Source organism: Theropithecus gelada, chromosome 17 (assembly GCF_003255815.1).
Source record: "Theropithecus gelada isolate Dixy chromosome 17, Tgel_1.0, whole genome shotgun sequence".
NCBI lineage: Eukaryota > Metazoa > Chordata > Mammalia > Primates > Cercopithecidae > Theropithecus > Theropithecus gelada.
In genome coordinates, this window is record NC_037685.1 from 72,126,237 (window position 1) to 72,146,304 (window position 20,068).

The following is a 20,068-nucleotide window of genomic DNA, read 5'->3' on the forward strand; positions in this document are numbered from 1 at the left end:
ACAGGCACCAGCCACCTCGCCCGGCTAGTTTTTTGTATTTTTTAGTAGAGACGGGGTTTCACTGGGTTAGCCAGGATCGTCTCGAACTCCTGACCTCGTGATCCGCCCGTCTCGGCCTCCCAAAGTGCTGGGATTACAGGCTTGAGCCACCGCGCCCGGCAAGAAAAGCTTAATTGAATCAACATAGATGCATGCAATCACATGAAATAAAAATAAATGAGTGAAGGACAAAATTAAGATGTTGCTGCTTTACTGTAAATAACTGACAATTCCTGTGATTTATGTAAATCAGTAGGCAGTGTAGCAAGTCATTAACTTCACTGCTTGCAGCTAAACAACTTACATTAAAATACTATCTCACCATCTACTAGATGTGACCAAGTTCCCTGGTCTCTCCTTGCTTCAGTTTCCACATTTATAAAACGGGGATATTATCTATTCTTCATTGAGCTATGAGGATTCTATACCTCACTATACGTAAAGTGTATGAAATACAAAGATTGCTCTATAAGTGTCAGCTCTTGTTGTTATATTAATAATTTATCTAATTATATATATAATCATATACATTCCATCTTCTCTCAACCACAGGGAAAAAAGTTAAAAGCCTCTGATTTTATTAATAAGTCATCAAAAATCAAGAAAGATATAGCAAAGAGAAAAAAGAGTATAAACAAACAGAAAACAAATAATGCAAAATGCTATCAATTTGGGAATTTAGGTGGATAGTAAATACGTGTTCATAGTACTAGCTGAATTTTTCCATACTTTGAAATTTTTCAGAGTAAAAGGTTGGGTAATTACAAAAATGCAAACAAAAAATATAAGAAATAACAAAACCAGAACTTGTCCTAATAAAAAACCATTCTAGGCCAGGTGCAGTGGCTCACACTTATAATCCCAGCACTTCAGGAGGCCGAGGTGGTAGGATTGCTTGGTTGGTCTTGGTTCAAGACCAACTTGGGCAACAAAGTAAAACCCCATTTCTACAAAAAATTTAAAAATTAGCTGGACATGCCTGTAGTCCCAGCTGTAAGGAAGGCTGAGGTGGGAGGATTGCTTGAGTCCTGGCGGTAGGACGCAGTGAGCTACAATGGTATCATTACACTCCAGCCTAGGCAACAAAGCTAGCTAGACTTTGTCTCAAAAACAAAAAAACAACAAAACAAAACAAAACAAAAACCTACTCTACAATATCTACAATTTAGTATCTTTCAAAGGAAGAGTTTTTGTTTTGGGTTTATTCTCACAGTCTGAAAAGAATATTTTGAATACAGGTGCTAGCTGTGGCCATTATAGGTCTCCTATCAACACAAATACAAACAACAAACAGCCTAGCAACCAATGGGAGGAACCACACACTCCCAACTAGACACCCAGTCATCACATGTAACCCACAGGGCCTAAGGAAATATAAAACATTAAGGGAAGAATACAGACAGTAAGAGTTAAATAAGCACCCACTAAGCATTCCAAATCTGAAAATCTGAAATCCAAAACGTTCCAAAATATGAAACTTTTTGAGTGCCAATATGACGCTCAAAGGAAATGCTCACTGGAGCATTTTGGATCTCAGATTTTTGGATTTGGGATGATGTGCTGGGTAAGTATAATGCAACGATTTAAAATCTGAAACAGTTCAAAATCCAAAATATTCCTGGTCCCAGGCATTTCGGATAAGGGTACTCAATATATACTCCTTTAAAAACAGTTAAAGATGTAGCAGCCAATTAAAAATTTAAAGGTCATCTTTGCACTCCTCGCAAATCAACTGAAGATTTAAGAGAATATTTTCACAAGGTCAAACATTTTAAATTGTCTATACAAAGAAGACTGAATCATCGAAGTCTGCCTTGATTCTAGGTAATGTTACCTTACTTCAACATAAATTGAGCAAAACCTCCACATTTATATTCTGGAATATAAAAATGTAAGACTGAAGTTTGCTAATAAAAGTAATCAAATAGTAGTTTGTATTGGCTTTGAAAGGGCTGCTAGATTTTATTATAATTCATGTTCTAGAAATTCATGACACTATAAACAGAAAAATGCTACAAATATCCATATAATTTTCTGCCTTCCTCCCATACCCCCATTCTAAATCAGCTGAGACTAGTCCCAAATTTCTGCTGCAGATCAGTCCAAGGCAGACAGGTTCTCTCAGTCAATTTGTTGTTTAGCATCTTTTCCTGGGGCTCTGAGGCAAATCTGATTTAACCGAAAAGGAAAAAACCAAAAAACAAAACAAAAAAAACCCCTACTTTTCTGACTTCTGCCACTCTAAAGGCCTGAAAAAGAGGACCTTAGATTCTTGGCCTCCCCTCCTATTTGAACTTTAGAATTGTTCCAAGATAGGATCTTCCAAGGAACAACATTTATTGCTTGGAACTCCATGCACTCTCAATGTCCTAATATGTCAATTCACGTTGAATTTTTGAAGCTTCTGACTTGGCCTGAATAAAGATTTGAAACCATTCCCTGGATTTTCTCACATCTAGATAACTTCTTATATGGATCAATCCAGTTATACAAAGGTATAGTGAACTATACTTAAACTGACAGAATGTCAGTAATGTCAAAATGTAAATAAAGGGACCAGTGGCATAATTAGAGGACTGACGTAATATATACTGCTCCTGAAAAATCTGGTAACCAAGAGTTCTAGCTTGAAATCTATATACTTTTATTTTCATTTCTGAATCCTGACCCACTTAACCAATAATGTCTCTGGTCAGAAACATATTGAAGTGATAAGCATCAGTAGTTTGGTTTTCTCACCTAATACTCTGAACAGAAGAATTTAATGTTTCATCCTGCATGGTACTGGTGGTTCTAGCTGCTTCTCCCTCTGGGACAGCCTGTACTGGCTGTACTACATGAACAGTCCGGAAGAGCTGGGTAGGATATGGAGACTGCGTGGGCTGCACTGTCCTCAAAACTTCCGATGGCTGTGCAACTTCCACAGGATCTTTGGGTTTTGCAGCTTTAGAATTCCCTGGTTTTAGAACTGTAGTGGCTCCTCCTTTTACCCCTGGACTTGAAGAGACTCTCGACCGGCTGGCTTGATTCCTATTTGAAGTGGCTGATGAAGATAGTGATGGATCTGAAGACTCTATGCTGGAACTTGGATCCTCATCATTTATATATATAAGATCTTTTGGCATTTCTTTAAACTGATACACCAGGCGCTGACCTTCCACTTTTGCCAGAATACCCCTTTGGTAATAGTACCTATTCAAAGCAGACAATTTCATCAATATTTTATTCAATCAAACATCAATTAAAATATTCAACAAAATCAAATTTCCCTAATCATAAACAAAACTTTAAAGTTGGAATCAAACTAATGAGAAAAGAATTTCTAAATAAAGGGCAGTTATTTCATATAAGATAAACATACATTTATGCACAGATAGAGATAAGTTCTTATTACCAACTAAATGTAAAACTAATGCTGATTGGGGGACTGTTGATAGAGTGTGTGAAATCTTTTGGTCTTTCATTTTTCTTCCTCTATCTTTCTGCTAACTTATTTACTTATTTATTTAGAGACAGAGTCTTGCTCTGTTGCCCAGGCTGGAGTGCAGTGGCATGATCACAGCTCACTGCAGCCTTGAACTCCTGGCCTTAAGCAATCTTTCCACCTCAGCCTCCCAAGTAGCTGGGACCACACGTGCATGCTACCATACGCGGCTAATTTTTGCATTGGCAGAGACTGGGTTTTGCCATGTTGCCCAGGCTGGTCTGGAACTCCCAGGCTGAAACAATGCTTCTTTCTCGGCCTCCCAAAATGCTGGGATTATAGAAGCGAGCCACCACACTCGGCCCCTTTCTGCCATCTTGCCAGGATCATCAAAACTACGAAAAGCCTCAATAAATTGTTTCTCCTCCGCAGCTTTCTAGAAATGTTCCTACTAGGCAAACTGTATCAGTTTAAATTTGATTCAGTAAATGTAATTGACTTCTGTGTATAAAATTTAATGATATGCAATAGAAGTGATCCAACTTTTTGTCATCTATTTTAATAAAATCAAGAACCTAAAAAATGTATGTTAAAAAATCCAAAAACTGTAATTAAAGAATTCTAGTTTAAGATTGCCAAATTAAATATCTATATCTATCCCCTAAGTCATTCAGATCATTATTTCCAATAAATCTCTCTCAAATACATGCATATCTTGAAAAATGACAGAGTCACCGAAAAATGAACTAAAAGTGAGCTTAAGAATAAAATGTTACACTTGTTCAAAGTTCTCATGATGTCTAGTAGTACTCTTGAAGCACTAATTTATTCTACCATAATAACTAACATAGCATACCTGCAATTCATGTTTGAGAATGCACCCTCTTTTTTTTTGAGACAGGGTCTCACTCCGGTTGCCCAAGCTAGAGTTCAGTGGTGCAATCTCGATCACTGCAGCCTCAACCTCCCGGGCTCAGGTGATTCTCCCACCTCAGCCTGCCAAATAGCTGGGACCACAGGTGCACACCACCATGTCTGGCTAATTTTTTGTATTTTTAGTAGAGACAGGGTTTTGCCACATTGCCCAGGCTGGTCTTAAACTCCTGGACTCAAGCAATCCACCAGCCTCAGCCTTCCAAAGTGTAGGGATTACAGGCATGAGCTACCGCACCGGACTGAAAATGTACCCTCTTATTACGTACTTGCATTACCACTGTTGGTGCTTTGCTGAATTTAAGCTTGATATTTTTTTTTAGGATTCAGGAAATGATATTCTTAACACAATAAAATACCAAAACTTCGCATACCTGAGTGCTCTTCCCATGGTCTCATAATTCATGTCAGGTTTGTTTTTGTGCTTCCCCCACAACCTGGACACTGCTTTAGAATCCACCAATTTAAAAATGCCTTTCTCTCGCTGGGTCCACTTGATGTATTTAGGACAAGTAGCCTTGTCCTGGAGCAGTGCCAGTAAAAACTCCCAAAGATAAATTGTGTTTCCTGAAACAAAAACAATTTCTTTCTAAATGACCAAAATTTCATGTAAAAGAACATCATAAAAGACAACTAAAAGTCTTAGAAGTGCCATTCATATTTATACAAAAACATTACATAATTCAGTTAGTATTGGTGACATAATTTAGTTAGTATGGGTGATATAATGGTCATACTTTTCAGCATCTAATAAAGATCTTTTTATTAGTCCCATATAAAATATGTGAACAAAGCAATCTTGTCATAAGATTTGTGATGAATTAGGAGAAAGTACTTTGAGATAATTTTTTTCTGTCTCTTTGTGAACTCTCTCCTTTCAACAGTTGTTCTCTTTAGATTAGAGCCAGCAGGTCAGCCATAACAGTTTTCTTCAAATTTGGGCAACAGTTATAAAAATGCTTGAATTTCAAGACAACATGTTAAAGGGCCTATGAACTGAAAATCTAACCTGGTTAAATTCTTCCAAGAGTCTCATTATTACATGAAAAGAATAGATTATTTGGACAGGTAAGTGAAAATCACTCAAATGAGTTTCTTGGTCTACTTTATTATCAGTTTTCCTTTAAGAATTTGGCAAATGTATCTAATACACATGTGGCAGCAATAAGATCCATTGCAGTATATCAAGAGAGCTGGTGGTTTCTAGTTGTAACAGGCAGGCGCTATAAAGCAATCTGAGTGTTACTTGACCTATAAGCATTACACGGAAATTACAGCAGTACCCTTTCCATCTTTGTTTTTCTTCTTTACAGATATGTTTGGCGTAGTGGCTGGGGAATCTGGTCGTGGTGGTTTCGTTTTTCTCCCTGAAATAAAAACAGCTCTGCATAAATATTTGCCTTCAAAAGTGACAAAAAATGGACAATTCAGCTATTTGGTCAAGTGCCAAATGTTTTTATACATGGGTCACATATACTGGTCTCTTAAAATGCTGTTTGCTAAAAGGAAAACAACTTTAATAAAACTTGGACATTAATGCAGGTTAAACCATAAACACACTTATGTAAGAAATGATACCTCTGACACCTCAGTTTATATCTGTAAAAATGAAGTTAATTTAAAATACTATAGCTTGCCTTTGAAGTACCCATACTGGTAGCACTTTCTTAAACTTTTGGAGAATGCTTTTGACATTAGTAGAACATGGGCTCCAAAAATAAGCCACATAGCTCTGTCTGTCTATTGATTATACCAGCTTTTTAAGGTAGGAGAAGTGGATTTTTAGCTTTTTTCTCTATTAAATAATTTCTGTATACAGTTAGTTCTCAAGTATAAGAAACTTCCCAAACTCTAGAAATACAGAAAATATGTGAGGCAAAATTTTGGTGAACCACATAGTTAAATACTATCCTTCTGTGTATTTCTAAAAACATCTCTTTTTTCTTTACCTTTCAATTCACAACAAACTTAATAGTTATCTTACCCGCCATCAATGTCTAAATAAGTCCATCCCAATAGTCTCAGAGTGGGGTCGATAAATTATTCTGAAGCCCTATTTGTGATCTTCTTTTGCCAAGTATCTAGAACCACGGCCTAGTAGCACCACTGCCTTGTATTTAGGTTTAGATCGTGATCGTGCTGTCTGAACATACTACCAATCTATAGGTGAGAAACAATGAAGAGTTACTACCTCCTACCCTTGAGGCTGCCACTCTGGTTTGGATTACTGTGGTGAATTCTAAGTAAATACAATATAGGGCAGGACAATAACTTAGAAAAGCAGAATTTTACAGCTAAAAAAAAAAATCACAAGGCCAGTGACAATCTATCCCCAGAAACGGAATAGGAAAACGCTTCTGAAGTCATTTGGGTGAATGAGAGGAAGGAAGGAAAGTGTCAAAAAGCCCACTCTTCAGTCTCTAAGATTGCCAAATGTATATTAGTCAGCCAGGTATCTCGACGTCTGCAGAGAACCCTTCAGGAGACAGATTCTTCTGGCTGTGTTCATGATAACAAGTATCAGAAGCCAAGACTTCAGTAACTCCCACCTTATTTTATGCTATTAATATATACCAGCTTAAAAAAAAAAGATATCGTCTTTATTTCCACTACTTTCCTCCACTAGCTTTAGTCACAACAGATGCTGCCAGCAAAAACTCCCAACCCAGTATCCATCCTCTCCAACATCTTCCTAATCATTCAAGGTGGCAATGTACAAAGCTTCAGACGAATTATAGCTTGGTTATAGAATTTTTGGTTGACAGTGATTTCTTCTCAGCTCTTTGAAAATGTCTAATTCTTCCAGTCTCTCCTGGGAGCTTCTAAACTGCCAATCTAAAAAAAAAAAAATCAGTCCTCTTGAAGTAATGTAGTTTCTCCCTGGTTTGCTTCTTTTTTTTTTGGAGCAGGGAGAACTTGAAGAGAGGGCTTTGGTGTTCTGCATTTTTACCAACAACGCATTTAGGCCTAGATTTATTGTAGCTGACCCACTCAGGATTTACAATGCTGAGGATTAATGTGATTCTGGAAAATTCTTAGTTACTATCTCTCGAATATTGTCTCTTCCTCACTTTTCATATTCTCTGTTTCTGGAACTTTCATTAAACATGTAGACCTTTTCATTTAGTTCTCCATGTCTGTAACTCTTCCATATTTTTTAATTCACACCAAATCTACTGGAGTTTGCTAATTCTTTCTTAAGCAGTGACTAGTCTATGTTTTAATCCACACATTATGTTTTCAATTTCATTTCATTTTTTTGTTTTTGAGACAGAGTCTCACTCTGTCGCCCAGGCTGGAATGCAGTGGTGCGATCTTGGCTCACTGCAACCTCCGCCTCCTGGGTTCAAGCGATTCTCATGCCTTAGCCTCCCAAGTAGCTGGGATTACAGGCATGTACCACCATGCCTGGCTAATTTTTTTTCGTATTTTTAGTAGAGATTGGGTTTCACCATGTTGCTCTCGAATTCCAGACCTCAGGTCGTCTGCCCACCTCAGACGCCCAAAGTGCTAGGAATATAGGCATGAGCCGCTGAGCATGGCCCAATTTCATTTCTTATTTCTATAAATTCCATTTGGTTCTTTATCATACCAATAGTTTTTCAACATTAAGTAGAATATTAGTCTTTTATTTAAGCAGCTTTGTTGAGGTATAACTGACTTATAATAAACTACATATGTTTGGTGTTTATAATTTGACAAGTTGTGACTATGTATACTAAAACCACTACTACATTCAAAACAATGAATATATTCATCACCCCAAAAGTACTTTGTGCCCTTTTGTAATCCTTACATCTCGCTCTTCCTCACCCTGCCCAATCCACAGGCAACCACTCATCTGTTTCCTGTCATTATAGATTAGTTTGTAGTTTCTAGAGCTTTATATAAATATAAAACTGACCCTCAAACAAAACACAGCTTTGAACTGCACAGGTCCACTTATATAGGAATCTTTTTTCAAGAAAAATTACATCAAGTGTGCCTGTGTCTCCTGCCTCCCCTTCCACTTGCGCTACTCCTGAGACAGCAAGACCAAACTCTTTTTTTCCTCCTCCCTCCTCAGCCTAGCCAACATAAACACAACAAGCATAAAGACCTTTGGCCAGGCAGGGTGGCTCACACCTGTAATCCCAGCATTGTGGAAGGCCAAACCAGGAGGAATGCTTGAGCCTAGAAGTTTAAGACCAAGCTAGGCAACACAGCGAGACCCATCTCTACAAAACTAAAAATAAAAGGTTAGCTGGGTGTGGTGGGGCTCGCCTGTAGTCTCAGCTATTCAGGAGGCTGAGGTGGGAGGATCACTTGTGTCCAGGAGTTCCAAGTTGCACTGAGCTATGATCTTGCCATTGCACTCCAGCCTGGGTGACAGAGCAAGACCCTGTCTCAAAAAAAAAAAAAAAAAAAAGACCTTTATTGATCCACATCTGCTTAATAAATAGTAAATATATTTTCTCTTCTTAATGATTTTCTTTCTTTTTTTTTTTTTTTTGAGACAGAGTTTCACTCTTGTTACCCAGGCTGGAGTGCAATGGTGCGATCTTGGCTCACCACAACCTCCATCTCCCAGGTTCAAGCAATTCTCCTGCCTCAGCCTCCCAAGTAGTTGGGATTACAGGCATGTGCCACCAGGCCTGGCTAATTTTGTATTTTTAGTAGAGACGGGGTTTCTGCATGTTGGTCAGGCTGGTCTCGAACTCCCAACCTCAAGTGATCTGCCCACCTTGGCCTCCCAAAGTGCTGAGATTATAGGCATGAGCCACCACGCCCGGCCTATGACTTTCTTAATATTACATTTTCTCTTCCCTAACTTACTTTATTGTAAGAATACAGTATTTAATACATATAACATACAAAATATGTGTTAACTGACTGTTTATGTTACCAATAAGGCTTCCAGTTTCCAGTCAACAGTTGGTTATTAGTAGTTAGCTTTTTGGGGAGTCAAAAGTTTTACATGGACTTTTGGCTGCAGAGGTTGACACCCCTAACCCCCACATTGTTTGGGGGTAAACTGTAGAAGCATATTTTTTCTTCTGGCTTCCTTCTCCTAGCACAATTATTTTGAGAGAACGAGACTCCATCTCAAAAAAAAAAAAAAAAAAAAGACACACAAATGTTCTTAGCAGCATTATTTGTAGCTGCCCCAAATTGGAAACAACCCAAATACCATTAACTGCTGATTGGGTAAACAAATACTACATACTTAAGAAAAATCTGTATATAAATGGCCGGGCGTGGTGGCTCATCCATGTAATCCCAGCACTTGGGAGGTCAAGGCGGTGGATCACTTGAGGTCAGGAGTTCAAGACCAGCCTGGCCAACATGGTGAAACCTCGTCTCTACTAAAAATACAAAAATTAACCAGGTGTGGTGGCACATGCCTTTAATCCCAGCTACCTGGGAGGCAGAGACAGGAGAATCACCTGAACCCAAGAGGTGGAAGATGCAGTGAGTTGAGATCAGCCATTTATGTACAAATTTTTCTATAAACACCGTGAATCCTGGGTCTGTCTTAACCTGGGTTTACAACTAGATTTTAAACTACCACTGACATTAGGAATTGCCAGCCACGCAATTAACAAAGACATAGCCCCAGGGCTGTAACAACTATGGGGCACCAGGCAGAAGCTCTTACAGAATTGCTCAGGTGGGTTATACATTCAACCCAGGCCATACGAGAATTCCTCAGATAAAGCCCTGTTGAAGGTGAACTCACATTTTGGTATCACAGAATACATGAGGAAGACACTTTCTCAGGAGTGAGAAGCAACAGACATAGGAAACCCTAGGATTAGTTCTCTAAGAATCACACATAATAGAATCATTAAATAGAAACTTTACATAGTATGATTAGAGTTTTTAAAGCAAAAGAAAAAAAAACAGTGTCAAAGAATAAGGCTATTAAAAAAGACTAGGTGGGAACTTCCTCTTCTAGTCAAGATGGAATAACACAACATGGATTTATCTTCCCACCTGAAACAATTAAAAACACAGAAAAAATGTATGAAACAATGGTACAGAAGAAATTGGACATCGATCAACAAAAGTCAGTGATCCCCAACAGACAGGAAATAAATGAGGCAAGTCCTATGATTGTCCCACCTTAATACATGAAGAAAAAATTTTTTGGAAAGTAATGTTTCTGAAAATATTCTGAAAAATATTTAATGTACACTTAACATGTGATCCAGCCATTCCACTACTAAGTATTTACCCAAAAGAAATTAAACCAGAATTTCTCTACTCAGAGGTCTGGCTGAATGGGACCCAAGCTTCCTTGACATCTGTCTGCGCCAATGGGTGGATTTTTTTCCCCCAAGAGGGTATATCCCTTCAAGGGTCCCAGTTGCATGCGGAGGTCTCTGTCCAATACCCCATCTTGCACAGTCCAACACAGAAACCTAAGCTTCTGCCTCAACATAAGCAATAAAATCAAAACCCTTGGTATATCCTTCTCAGCCCTTCTGAGCTGCTGCAGTGTCGGCTCCTGTTAACTATTTTTATTTTCCTCTTCATTTTCGGCTCTTGGAATTTCCCTGACTTTCACATGAACTTAGGTTACTGGGTGATGCTATTAATCAAGACATTATACTCAAAATACTAAGCAAGCATGAATAGAATCAGAAGGCAATAAAATGGAAAAGGTGTCAGACTTTAGAATGCAAGTGTGGTCCTAATTGGCAAAAATTAAAAATTCCCTTCAACACATCCTAACATACTCCTCTTCAGTTACTTACCTGCTGATTTCCAACCCATTGTATTTTTTCCAACTGGAGTCTTATACTGGAATCACCGGTACAGACCGGAGGCTTTCAAATAATAACCCCTGGGAAGAAAGCTGACTAGCTCTTACCCAAGGATGAAAGGGTTTAGATAGAAATCTGAGGCTTTAAAAAGTTGGAAAATCCCTTTTCTGTAAGATAGACCAAACATTTTAAAGTATAAAATAATTTAATTATTATAATTTTTTTTTGAGATGGAGCTTCCCTCTTGTTGCCCAGGCTAGAGTTCGATGGTGTGGTCTCAGCTCACTGCAACCTCCACCTCCTGGGTTCAAGTGATTCTCTTGCCTCAGCTTCCCAAGTAGCTAGGATTACAGGCATCACGCCTGGCTAATTTTTGTATTTTTAGTACAGACGGGGTTTCATCGTATTGGCCAGGCTGGTCTCAAACTCCTGACCTCAGGTTATCCGCCCACCTCCACCTCCCAAAGTGCTGGGATTAAAGGCGTGAGCCACCGTACCTGGCCCAATAATTTAATTTTTTTTAAAAGAAATGACTCTACTATGAAGGAATACCTCTTTTTCTTATTTATTTTTTATTTTCTTTTATTTTATTTCTTAGAGATAGGTTCTCACTCTGTTGCCCAGGCTAGAGTGCAGTGGCATGATCTTAGCTCTCTGAAACCTGTAACTCCTGAGCTCAAGGGATCCTCCACCTTGGCCTCCCAAGTATCTAGGACTACAGGTGCCCACCATGCCCGGCTACTTCTTAAAATTTTTTGTAGAGATGAGGTCTTGCTTTGTTGCCCAGGCTGGTCTCAAACTCCTGGCCTCAAGCAATCTTCTTGCCTCGGCCTCCTAAAGTGCTGGGATTACAGGCATGAATCTCCGTGCCTGGCCAAGAAATACCTCGTATTTCCATTTTGTGGCTTCAATATTTTTCTTACATAAGTTTTAACTGCTGTAGGGAAGAACTACGTAGAATAAAAACGATCTCTAGATTTTACATCAAGACTTGACTGTGTGCCCTAAATAAAGTAACCCACCTACCTTTTTTCCTCTTAGGCTGTTCTGGTGATGAGGCTCCCGGTGAGTCTGCGTATTTTTCTTGCACCTGCTGTGTTTCCATCACTTCAGGAATCCCATCTAACGTGACGGATACATGGGTGACTGGGGCAACAACCATGTCATCTTCAGGTGAACTGAATATATTATTATCTAATGAAAATAAAATCAACTAATTATAGTCCACTGTGTATTATAAGTAAAAAACGATTGACAAAATTTCTTGTTTTTATTATGACTAGAAGATTAAAGTAGAAATAAAATCTTGAAATCTATTCCTGCTTTTAATTTCTTCTTCCCTAAATCAAATACCCTAAACCAGTCCAGGCGCAGCTGAGCTATTTCAATGTCTTTCTTACTTGACTTCCTATCACCAGTGTGTCTCGTTTCTCCTCTTGATTATTCACATTGCTGTGAGAGTTATTTTCTGAAACATAAGTCTGACCTGACCATACTCCTCTACACAAAAACTTTATACCTGGAAAATTAGGGGAAAAAAACAACCTGACATATCTTTCCATAGTTCATAGGAAAAACAAAAAACAACATAAGCACAACCCATCTCTACAGCATGCCTTACAAAACTTCTGTAATCTAGTTCCAAACCTACCTTTCCAATCTCATTTCCCACCCACCATGAAGCTTACACTTCAACCACACCAAAACATCTTGATCTCAAAGATTTCATTCATTTTCTTTAACAGATCTGTGTCCTGTATGTTTACCTCTATTCCCTCCAGCTTGAATGACTGTTCTTGTCTCTTCTACCTATTAAAAGCTTATTGTTTACAGCCCACGTCAGAATACTCCTTTAATGAAGCCAGTCTCTGATATTCTCAGCTAGAATACTCACTGCTTCTAGAGCAATTTGCTATCACTCATGGCCTTTATTCTTGGCTTTGTAGTTATTTACATAAGTAACTGTCTTCAAAATTAAACTGTAAGCTTGAGGAAAGGAACAATATCTACTCATTTGTAGCTCATGTTATTGCCTAATTATTGCTGCTGTGAATATAGTAAATATTCAATAAATATTTGGAATGATTTAGTAATAATTTACTTTATGAATTTGATTGTCAGAAAAGCCCAAAGGAGAATATGAAATTTAAAGCAGATCAATAATGTGGCAGTGAATTTTATGCCATGATGTGTTAGTAAAATTTTCAATAGCTTATTGCCTATTTGCTGATAAATAACTACAGAGATGACTAAATTATAATCATTTGGGCCCTTGATACCCGAATACTCTGATCAATACGTTAGGAGAAGAAATTCTGCATGATCTTCTATTTGGTAACTAATAAATTATATATTTTTTATTCCCAAAGGCTTCATTCTCAAATTAAAATGTCGCCTTTAACTCTACATTTTTGCAAAGGCATCCCAATTCCTACTATACCTTAAAATGTGATTGTAACAAAAAATATATAACATCATTTCTAATCTCTTGATTTTACTATCTAATAGAGAAAGATGGCAGGAGTGACTTAACGAAGTACATAAACATGAACAATCGTAACCATAACCACTCACTTATTCGTTTTTCATCCAGCATAGGGCCAGGAGAATCCATATTGAGGAGTGCCTCAGCAGCCTCAATAGTTTCAATTGTTTCATCCCCGTCATGACAAGAAGCTTCAACTGCAACACATTTAAAGAGAAAATTAAATTAGCCACAAGACATCTGTTACTCTGAACGTCATACACTGCTTATCTCTAGAACCAGAATACATCATTTAATATTTTAGTTTATATACATATAAACTATAAACACATAAAATTATACTAAACCTGGCCAGGGACAGTGACTCATTCCTGTAATCCTGCACTCTGGGAGGCCAAGGCAAGCAGATTGCTTGAGGTCAGGAGTCTGAGACTGGCCAACATGGAGAAACCCCGTTTCTATTAAAAATACAAAAAAATCAGCTGGGTGTGGTGGCATGCACCTGTAGTCCCAACTACTCAGGAGACTGAGACAGGAGAACTGCTTGAACCCAGAAGGTGGAGGCTGCAGTGAGCCGAGACTGAACCACTGCACTCCAGCCTGGGTGACAGAGTGAGACTCTGTTTCAAAAAAAAAAAAAAAAAAAAAAAAAACATTAAAAAATCAATAGTTCCTTAATATTAAATAGCCAACCAGCATTCAAAAGTCCAATTGTGTTAAAAAATCATAAATGGTGGTGGCGCAAGGAAAGACAAGACAGTTTTTTTTTTTAAAAATCAAATTAAGTCTGCATATCGCAATTGACTGATACATTTCTGAGTTGCCATTCATCTGTCTAGCTTTTTTTACTTTGCAATTTATTTGTTGAAGAAATCAGGCTGTTTATTCATGTAGAATTTCCCAGTTTGGATTTTGCCAACTATATTCCTATTGTGTAGCTTAACATGTTTTTCTACACCCCCTCTAACTGAGTAGTCATATATGGAGGCTTGATGAAATTCAAGTTTAATTTTTTCTGGCAAGACTAAGAAACAATTTATGTATTTTGATGACAGCTCAAAATATAATCTAAGCCTCAAATTTCATAAAATCATTACATCCTTTTGGTTTTGCTTTTTTTTTTTTGAGACAAGGTCTTACCCTGTCTCCCAGGCCAGAGTGCAGTGGCTCAATTATAGCTCACTGCAACCATAAACTCCTAGGCTCAAGTAATCCTAGCACCTCAGCCTCCCGAGTAGCCAGGACTACAGGCTCAGGCCACCATGCCCAGCTAATTTTTAAAATTTTTTGTAGAGACAGGGTCCCGCTACATTGCTCACACTGGCCTTGAATTCCTGGGCTCAAGTGATCCTCCCTCCTCGGCCTCCCAAAGTTCTGGGATTACAGGTGTGAGCCACTGCATCTGGTCAAATTTTTTATTATGAAAATTTTAAACAAAATAAAAAAATTGTGAGTATAGTATATACAATTAATCCCCATGTGCCCATTCCCAGCTTCAACTATTATCACCAAATAGCCAATCTTCTTTCAACCATACCCCACTCACTGCCCCCGAGTCCTTACCCTCTGTACAGGATTATTTTGAAGGAATCTAAGATACCATATTTTATCTCTAAATACCTCAGCATGTGTATCTAAAAGATGTCTAACACAATACTACTATCATATCTTAAATATACTAACAATAATTTTTTTTTTTTTTTTTTTTTGAGACAAAGTTTCGCTCTTGTTGCCCAGGCTGGAGTGCAATGGCGTGATCTTGGCTAACCGCAACGTCTGCCTTCCAGATTCAAGAGATTCTCTTGCCTCAGCCTCCGGAGTAGCTGGGATTACAGGCATGCGCCACCATGCCCGGCTAATTCTGTATTTTCAGTAGAGACGGGATTTCTCCATGTTGGTCAGGCGGGTCTCGAACTCTCAACCTCAGGTGATCCACCCGCCTCGGCCTCTCAAAGTGCTGGGATTACAGGTGTCAGCCACCCAGCCCACAGTAATTCTTTAATATCATCTATTACTGGCTGAATGGTATCCCCCAAAATTCTATGTTGACATGCTAACCCACAGTACCTCAGAATGTCTTTAAAGAGATAACTGAGTTAAAATGAGGTTATTAGTGTAGGCCCTAATCCAATATGGTTAGTGTCCCTCTAAGATGAAATATGAACACAGTCAGATACAAAAGGGAAGACCATGGGAAGACACTGGAAGACAGTCACCTATAAGTCCAGAAAGAAGCCTCAGAAGGAACTAACCCTACCAATACCTTGATCTCAGACTTCTAGCTTCCAGAACCGTGAGAAAATCAATGTCTCATTTGAGCCACCAGTCTGTGGTACTTTCTTATGGCAGTCCTAGCAAACTAACACATCATCTGAAGTGCCACCTAACACATGTAAGAACAAAAATGTCCTATCCTTATTCTTTCTTCCCCTAGAGCTTCTCAAAGGCTACCCGTCATACCCATTGTGGAATAAGGAAGATTACGAGGTTCTTCCCTTTTTTATGACATTGCTCAGAAAAGGATGGAAGAGTTAAAAAGTTTTGGTAAGTTGGGAGGTAAGGGAAAGGGAAGAAAAAACGCAAAGAGAGAATCTGGTTTTCAAGCTCTGGCTTGCCTTCTAGACCCATTCCACATCAGTTCTATTTTCTAGGAAAGAACCTGTCTACATCTTGTCATCTGCTGTCTTCAGGTCTAAATGCAAGGGAGTGACGCACTGAAGGGAAGAGGCAATTCCTTCTCCTAAAGATCTAATACCTGCTTTTCTAGATTCAGTGTCCTCTCTGAGGGCTAATGCCTTCCCTGATGACTAGAACTAGGAAGAAATACTCCTTCCAGAAAGACAGTGGTCCTCAACTTGCAAAGACTGTAGCCTTACCCTAAGGCTTTAAAAGTTACATCAGAATACACTGCTACACCCCCACTAACTACAAGCCAGATACATGCATAGTGGTGTTTCTTCTGTTACACAAACAGATCAGAGAGCAATGAACAGAAACTTCTAACCTCATTAGTCTAATTCCCTTACTGGTAAAGGAGAAGTAACTCTAGATTCAACAAAAAACTTTTATTGGTTTGTTCTGAACAAAAAATGTGAATATATGCAAAAAATGCTTTGTAAAAAAAAGAGAGTGATACGGTTTGGATTTGTCCTTGCCCAAATCTCATGTTGAATTTTAAACCCCAATGTTGGAGGAGGAGCCTGGTGGGAGGTGACTGGATCGTGGGGGTGGATTTTCCACTTGCTGTTCTCATGATGGTGAATGAATTCTCATGAGATCTGGTGGTTTGAAAGTGGGTAGTACCCCTTACCACCCTGCTTTCTGTTCCTCCTGCTCCAGCGATGTAGGATGTGTCTGCTTCCCCTTCGCCTCCCACCATGACTGTAAGCTTCCTGAGGTCTCCCCAGCCATGCTTCCTGTACAGCCTGCACAACCATGAGCCAATTAAACCTCTTTTCTTTATACGTATTACCCAGTCTCAGGTAGTTCTTTATAGCAGTGTGAGAAGTGACACAAACAGAGGACAATACAAAGATGAGGTATTGACAACCAATGTTATCAGTGGGGCCTCTCCCCCACCAGATGGATACAGTCATTCTACCTTTCCCCTGATTTAAAATGTTACTGTATCATATGTTAACTTCCTAAATAGATCAGAACTTGCATTTAGACTTACTATTCAGTTCTAAGGCATTGTGCTATATGCTAAGGTAAAGCTGAGAACAAGGCAGCCCCAGTACTTGCCACTATGAAATCTACAGATATACCTTGTCATGCCTATTTCTGATAAACTTTCTTTTACAAATAAAGATGCAAATATTTGCTTCCAAATAGTTTTCTCAAATATCCACAACATCCCTGGCCAAGATATAGGAATGTAAATGAATAGAAAGAGAAAGCATGTACCAGTTTCTAAGTGATGAAAGTATTATTACTACAATCTCACATTTATGTAGCCTAATCTTCAAGTTTAAAATATCTTACTAGTTCGGACTGAACCAGAAAAGAAATCTATAAATACCAGGACCTTATCATACATTTGGGTCATGGCCCACCATTATGCTTCCTGTGGCAGTGGTAAGAAAAGAACATTCCTCTCTCTTTCCCTACAAAACAACTCATTTTATTCACAGGAATATGGAGGAAGGCATATAAGAAAGTACTCAGTGAGCTGGGTGGGGTGGTGCATGACTGTTGTCCCAGTTATTCAGGAGGCTGAGGCAGGAGGATCACTTGAGCCCAGGAGTCCAAGTCTAGGCTGGGCAATACAGTAAGACTCCATCTCTTTTAAAAAAAAAAAAAAAAAAAAGGTGCTCAGTGAAGACTTGATGAATTGAGTAGGTTTGGTTCCTTTTACATGCCTCTTATTTTGTCACATTCATCTCAATATATTTAGGAAAGGAGAAATGGGAGATGAGAAACAGTACTAAAACCAGCAGATGAAACAGAAAACGTAAATTTCTTCTCCATGTAGGGCTCTAGCTTCTGAAGGTAATACAGTTCAAAACCAAGTTAGGGGCGTTTTATGCCCCACAAAGTCAGGATGAGGACACTGCCTAACGCTGTACTGCAGCAAAGTCCTACTGGATGGAGACACACGCACCTGTAAGGGTGATGTCATCATCATCATCGTCTATGATTTCCTCTTCAGCAACATCCAGTGAACTCTCAGTAATCATGTCATTGGGCTCTTCCACACAGGCTAGACCGGCATAACTATTGAGAATATCAGCACCAGGAACATGTTCCACAATTACAGCAGGAAAAATAGCTGGATCGCCAAGCTGAGGGGTTAGGAAAAGGTAAATGAAAACAAAGGGTTAACACAGTTTTGCTTTTGTTAAATACTGCTCAAAACTATTTTATACTAGCCATCAATTTAATTTTTAGATTATTAGGCTGTATCTCTACAATCCTTCTAGGCATTAGGAAATTTCTGTCTATTAAAACCAAATAATGGCATTAAAATTTAAAAATGAAAGCCAGGCGCAGTGACTCACGCCTGTAATCCCAGCACTCTGGGAGGCCGAGGTGGGCAGATGGCGAGGTCAGGAGATCAAGACCATCCTGGCTAACATGGTGAAACCCCGTCTCTACTAAAAATACAAAAATTAGCTAGGCCATGGTGGCACACACCTATAATCCCAGCTACTAGGGAGGCTGAGGCAGGAGAATCATTTGAACCTGGGAGGTGGAGGCTGCAGTGAGCCGAGATTGTGCCACTGCACTCCAGCCTGGGTAACAGAGTGAGACTCCATCTCAAAAATAATAATAATAATAATAATAATAATAATACCATTAATGGATATGCATGGACCAAGAAGTGACATAAAAATAAAATGTTAATTAAATAAAATCTCCTGGGTTCAAGCTATCTTCTCAAATGTAAGAAAAAGTTCCTGCTCATAGATAATATAATGCCAGGCACCTTACTATTTTCCTTAAGTAAGTCTGTTATATTCAAAATATTATTTATGATTTCATTACAACTAAGCCTCCATCTTTTAAAATTAATGTTTATTGAACTACCCACTGAGGTTAGACATTACTTCTGTCATAAGAATTTAATTACCCGAATTAAATATATATCATAGGTGCTAAACAGATAATATCCTTGCCTTCGACAATGCTATGTTCTGAAATTTATGGTTAATAATCCTGAAACACATTTGGATCGTTTTATTTCAAAATATTTCTTCCTGTTTCAGAAAAGAGGAAGCTAGCTAGAAAAGTAACTGGCTCTTCAAATAGTAAAACAAATTTTAGAACAGAAACTAGGAGGCTCAAAAATTATACTATAGAAGCCAGGCACGGTGGCATGTGCCTGTAGTCCCAGCTACCTAGAAGGCTGAAACAGGAGGATGGCTTGAGCCCAGGAGTTCAAGGCTATACTGTGCTACAATCACATCTGTGAATAGCTACTGCACTTCAGCCTGGGCAACATGGCAAAACCCTGTCACAAAAAAAAAAAAAAAAAAAAAAAAAGAAAGAAAAAAATTATACTGTAACTCACACAAATACACTTCACACACCTTAGAGAAAATATATAAAATGTCCAAAGCAAAGTGTAGCTAGTCTTCCCTTTTCCTTTTTTGACAGGTAAACTGTAGACATGCAATCCCACCTAGCATGAACATGCATTTGTTAAAACACTTTTCCTTTTTTTCTAAGAGCTCAATTAAGCTCCTGGTCTTCTCAAGGTTTAGTCCAGAGTTAAGCACTTTTATGCTGCAAAAACCCTATGTACAAGGTAGGAACAAAGCTCATCACTTCATCCACTGATAAGTCAGAGACAGGCGTGTAAAATGCAATTCACAGGAGTAGTTCTCACCCAAATGAAACCAAAGTATTCCTCCCTATCCAAATCTATTTGGCTCCTGCAGCTTGGGTAGAGTGTGCTAATGTGTACATAACAAGGGATACTTCCAAAATTTTGAA

The 20,068-nt window shown here is 38.6% G+C and overlaps 1 protein-coding gene across 2 annotated transcripts in view; it reads right to left on the reverse strand.

Moving 5' to 3' along the window:
- ELF1 (E74 like ETS transcription factor 1) overlaps positions 1-20,068 on the reverse strand; it is a 115,545-nt gene that overhangs the window by 6,821 nt on the left and 88,656 nt on the right. For both annotated transcript variants that reach the window (XM_025364114.1, XM_025364115.1), the window contains 6 exons: positions 18,234-18,414; positions 13,720-13,827; positions 12,172-12,339; positions 5,680-5,763; positions 4,771-4,963; positions 2,779-3,231 (listed from right to left, as the gene is read on the reverse strand). In XM_025364114.1, coding sequence (XP_025219899.1) covers positions 2,779-3,231; positions 4,771-4,963; positions 5,680-5,763; positions 12,172-12,339; positions 13,720-13,827; positions 18,234-18,414 — 1,187 coding nt within the window. The remainder of the gene's footprint in view (positions 1-2,778; positions 3,232-4,770; positions 4,964-5,679; positions 5,764-12,171; positions 12,340-13,719; positions 13,828-18,233; positions 18,415-20,068) is intronic.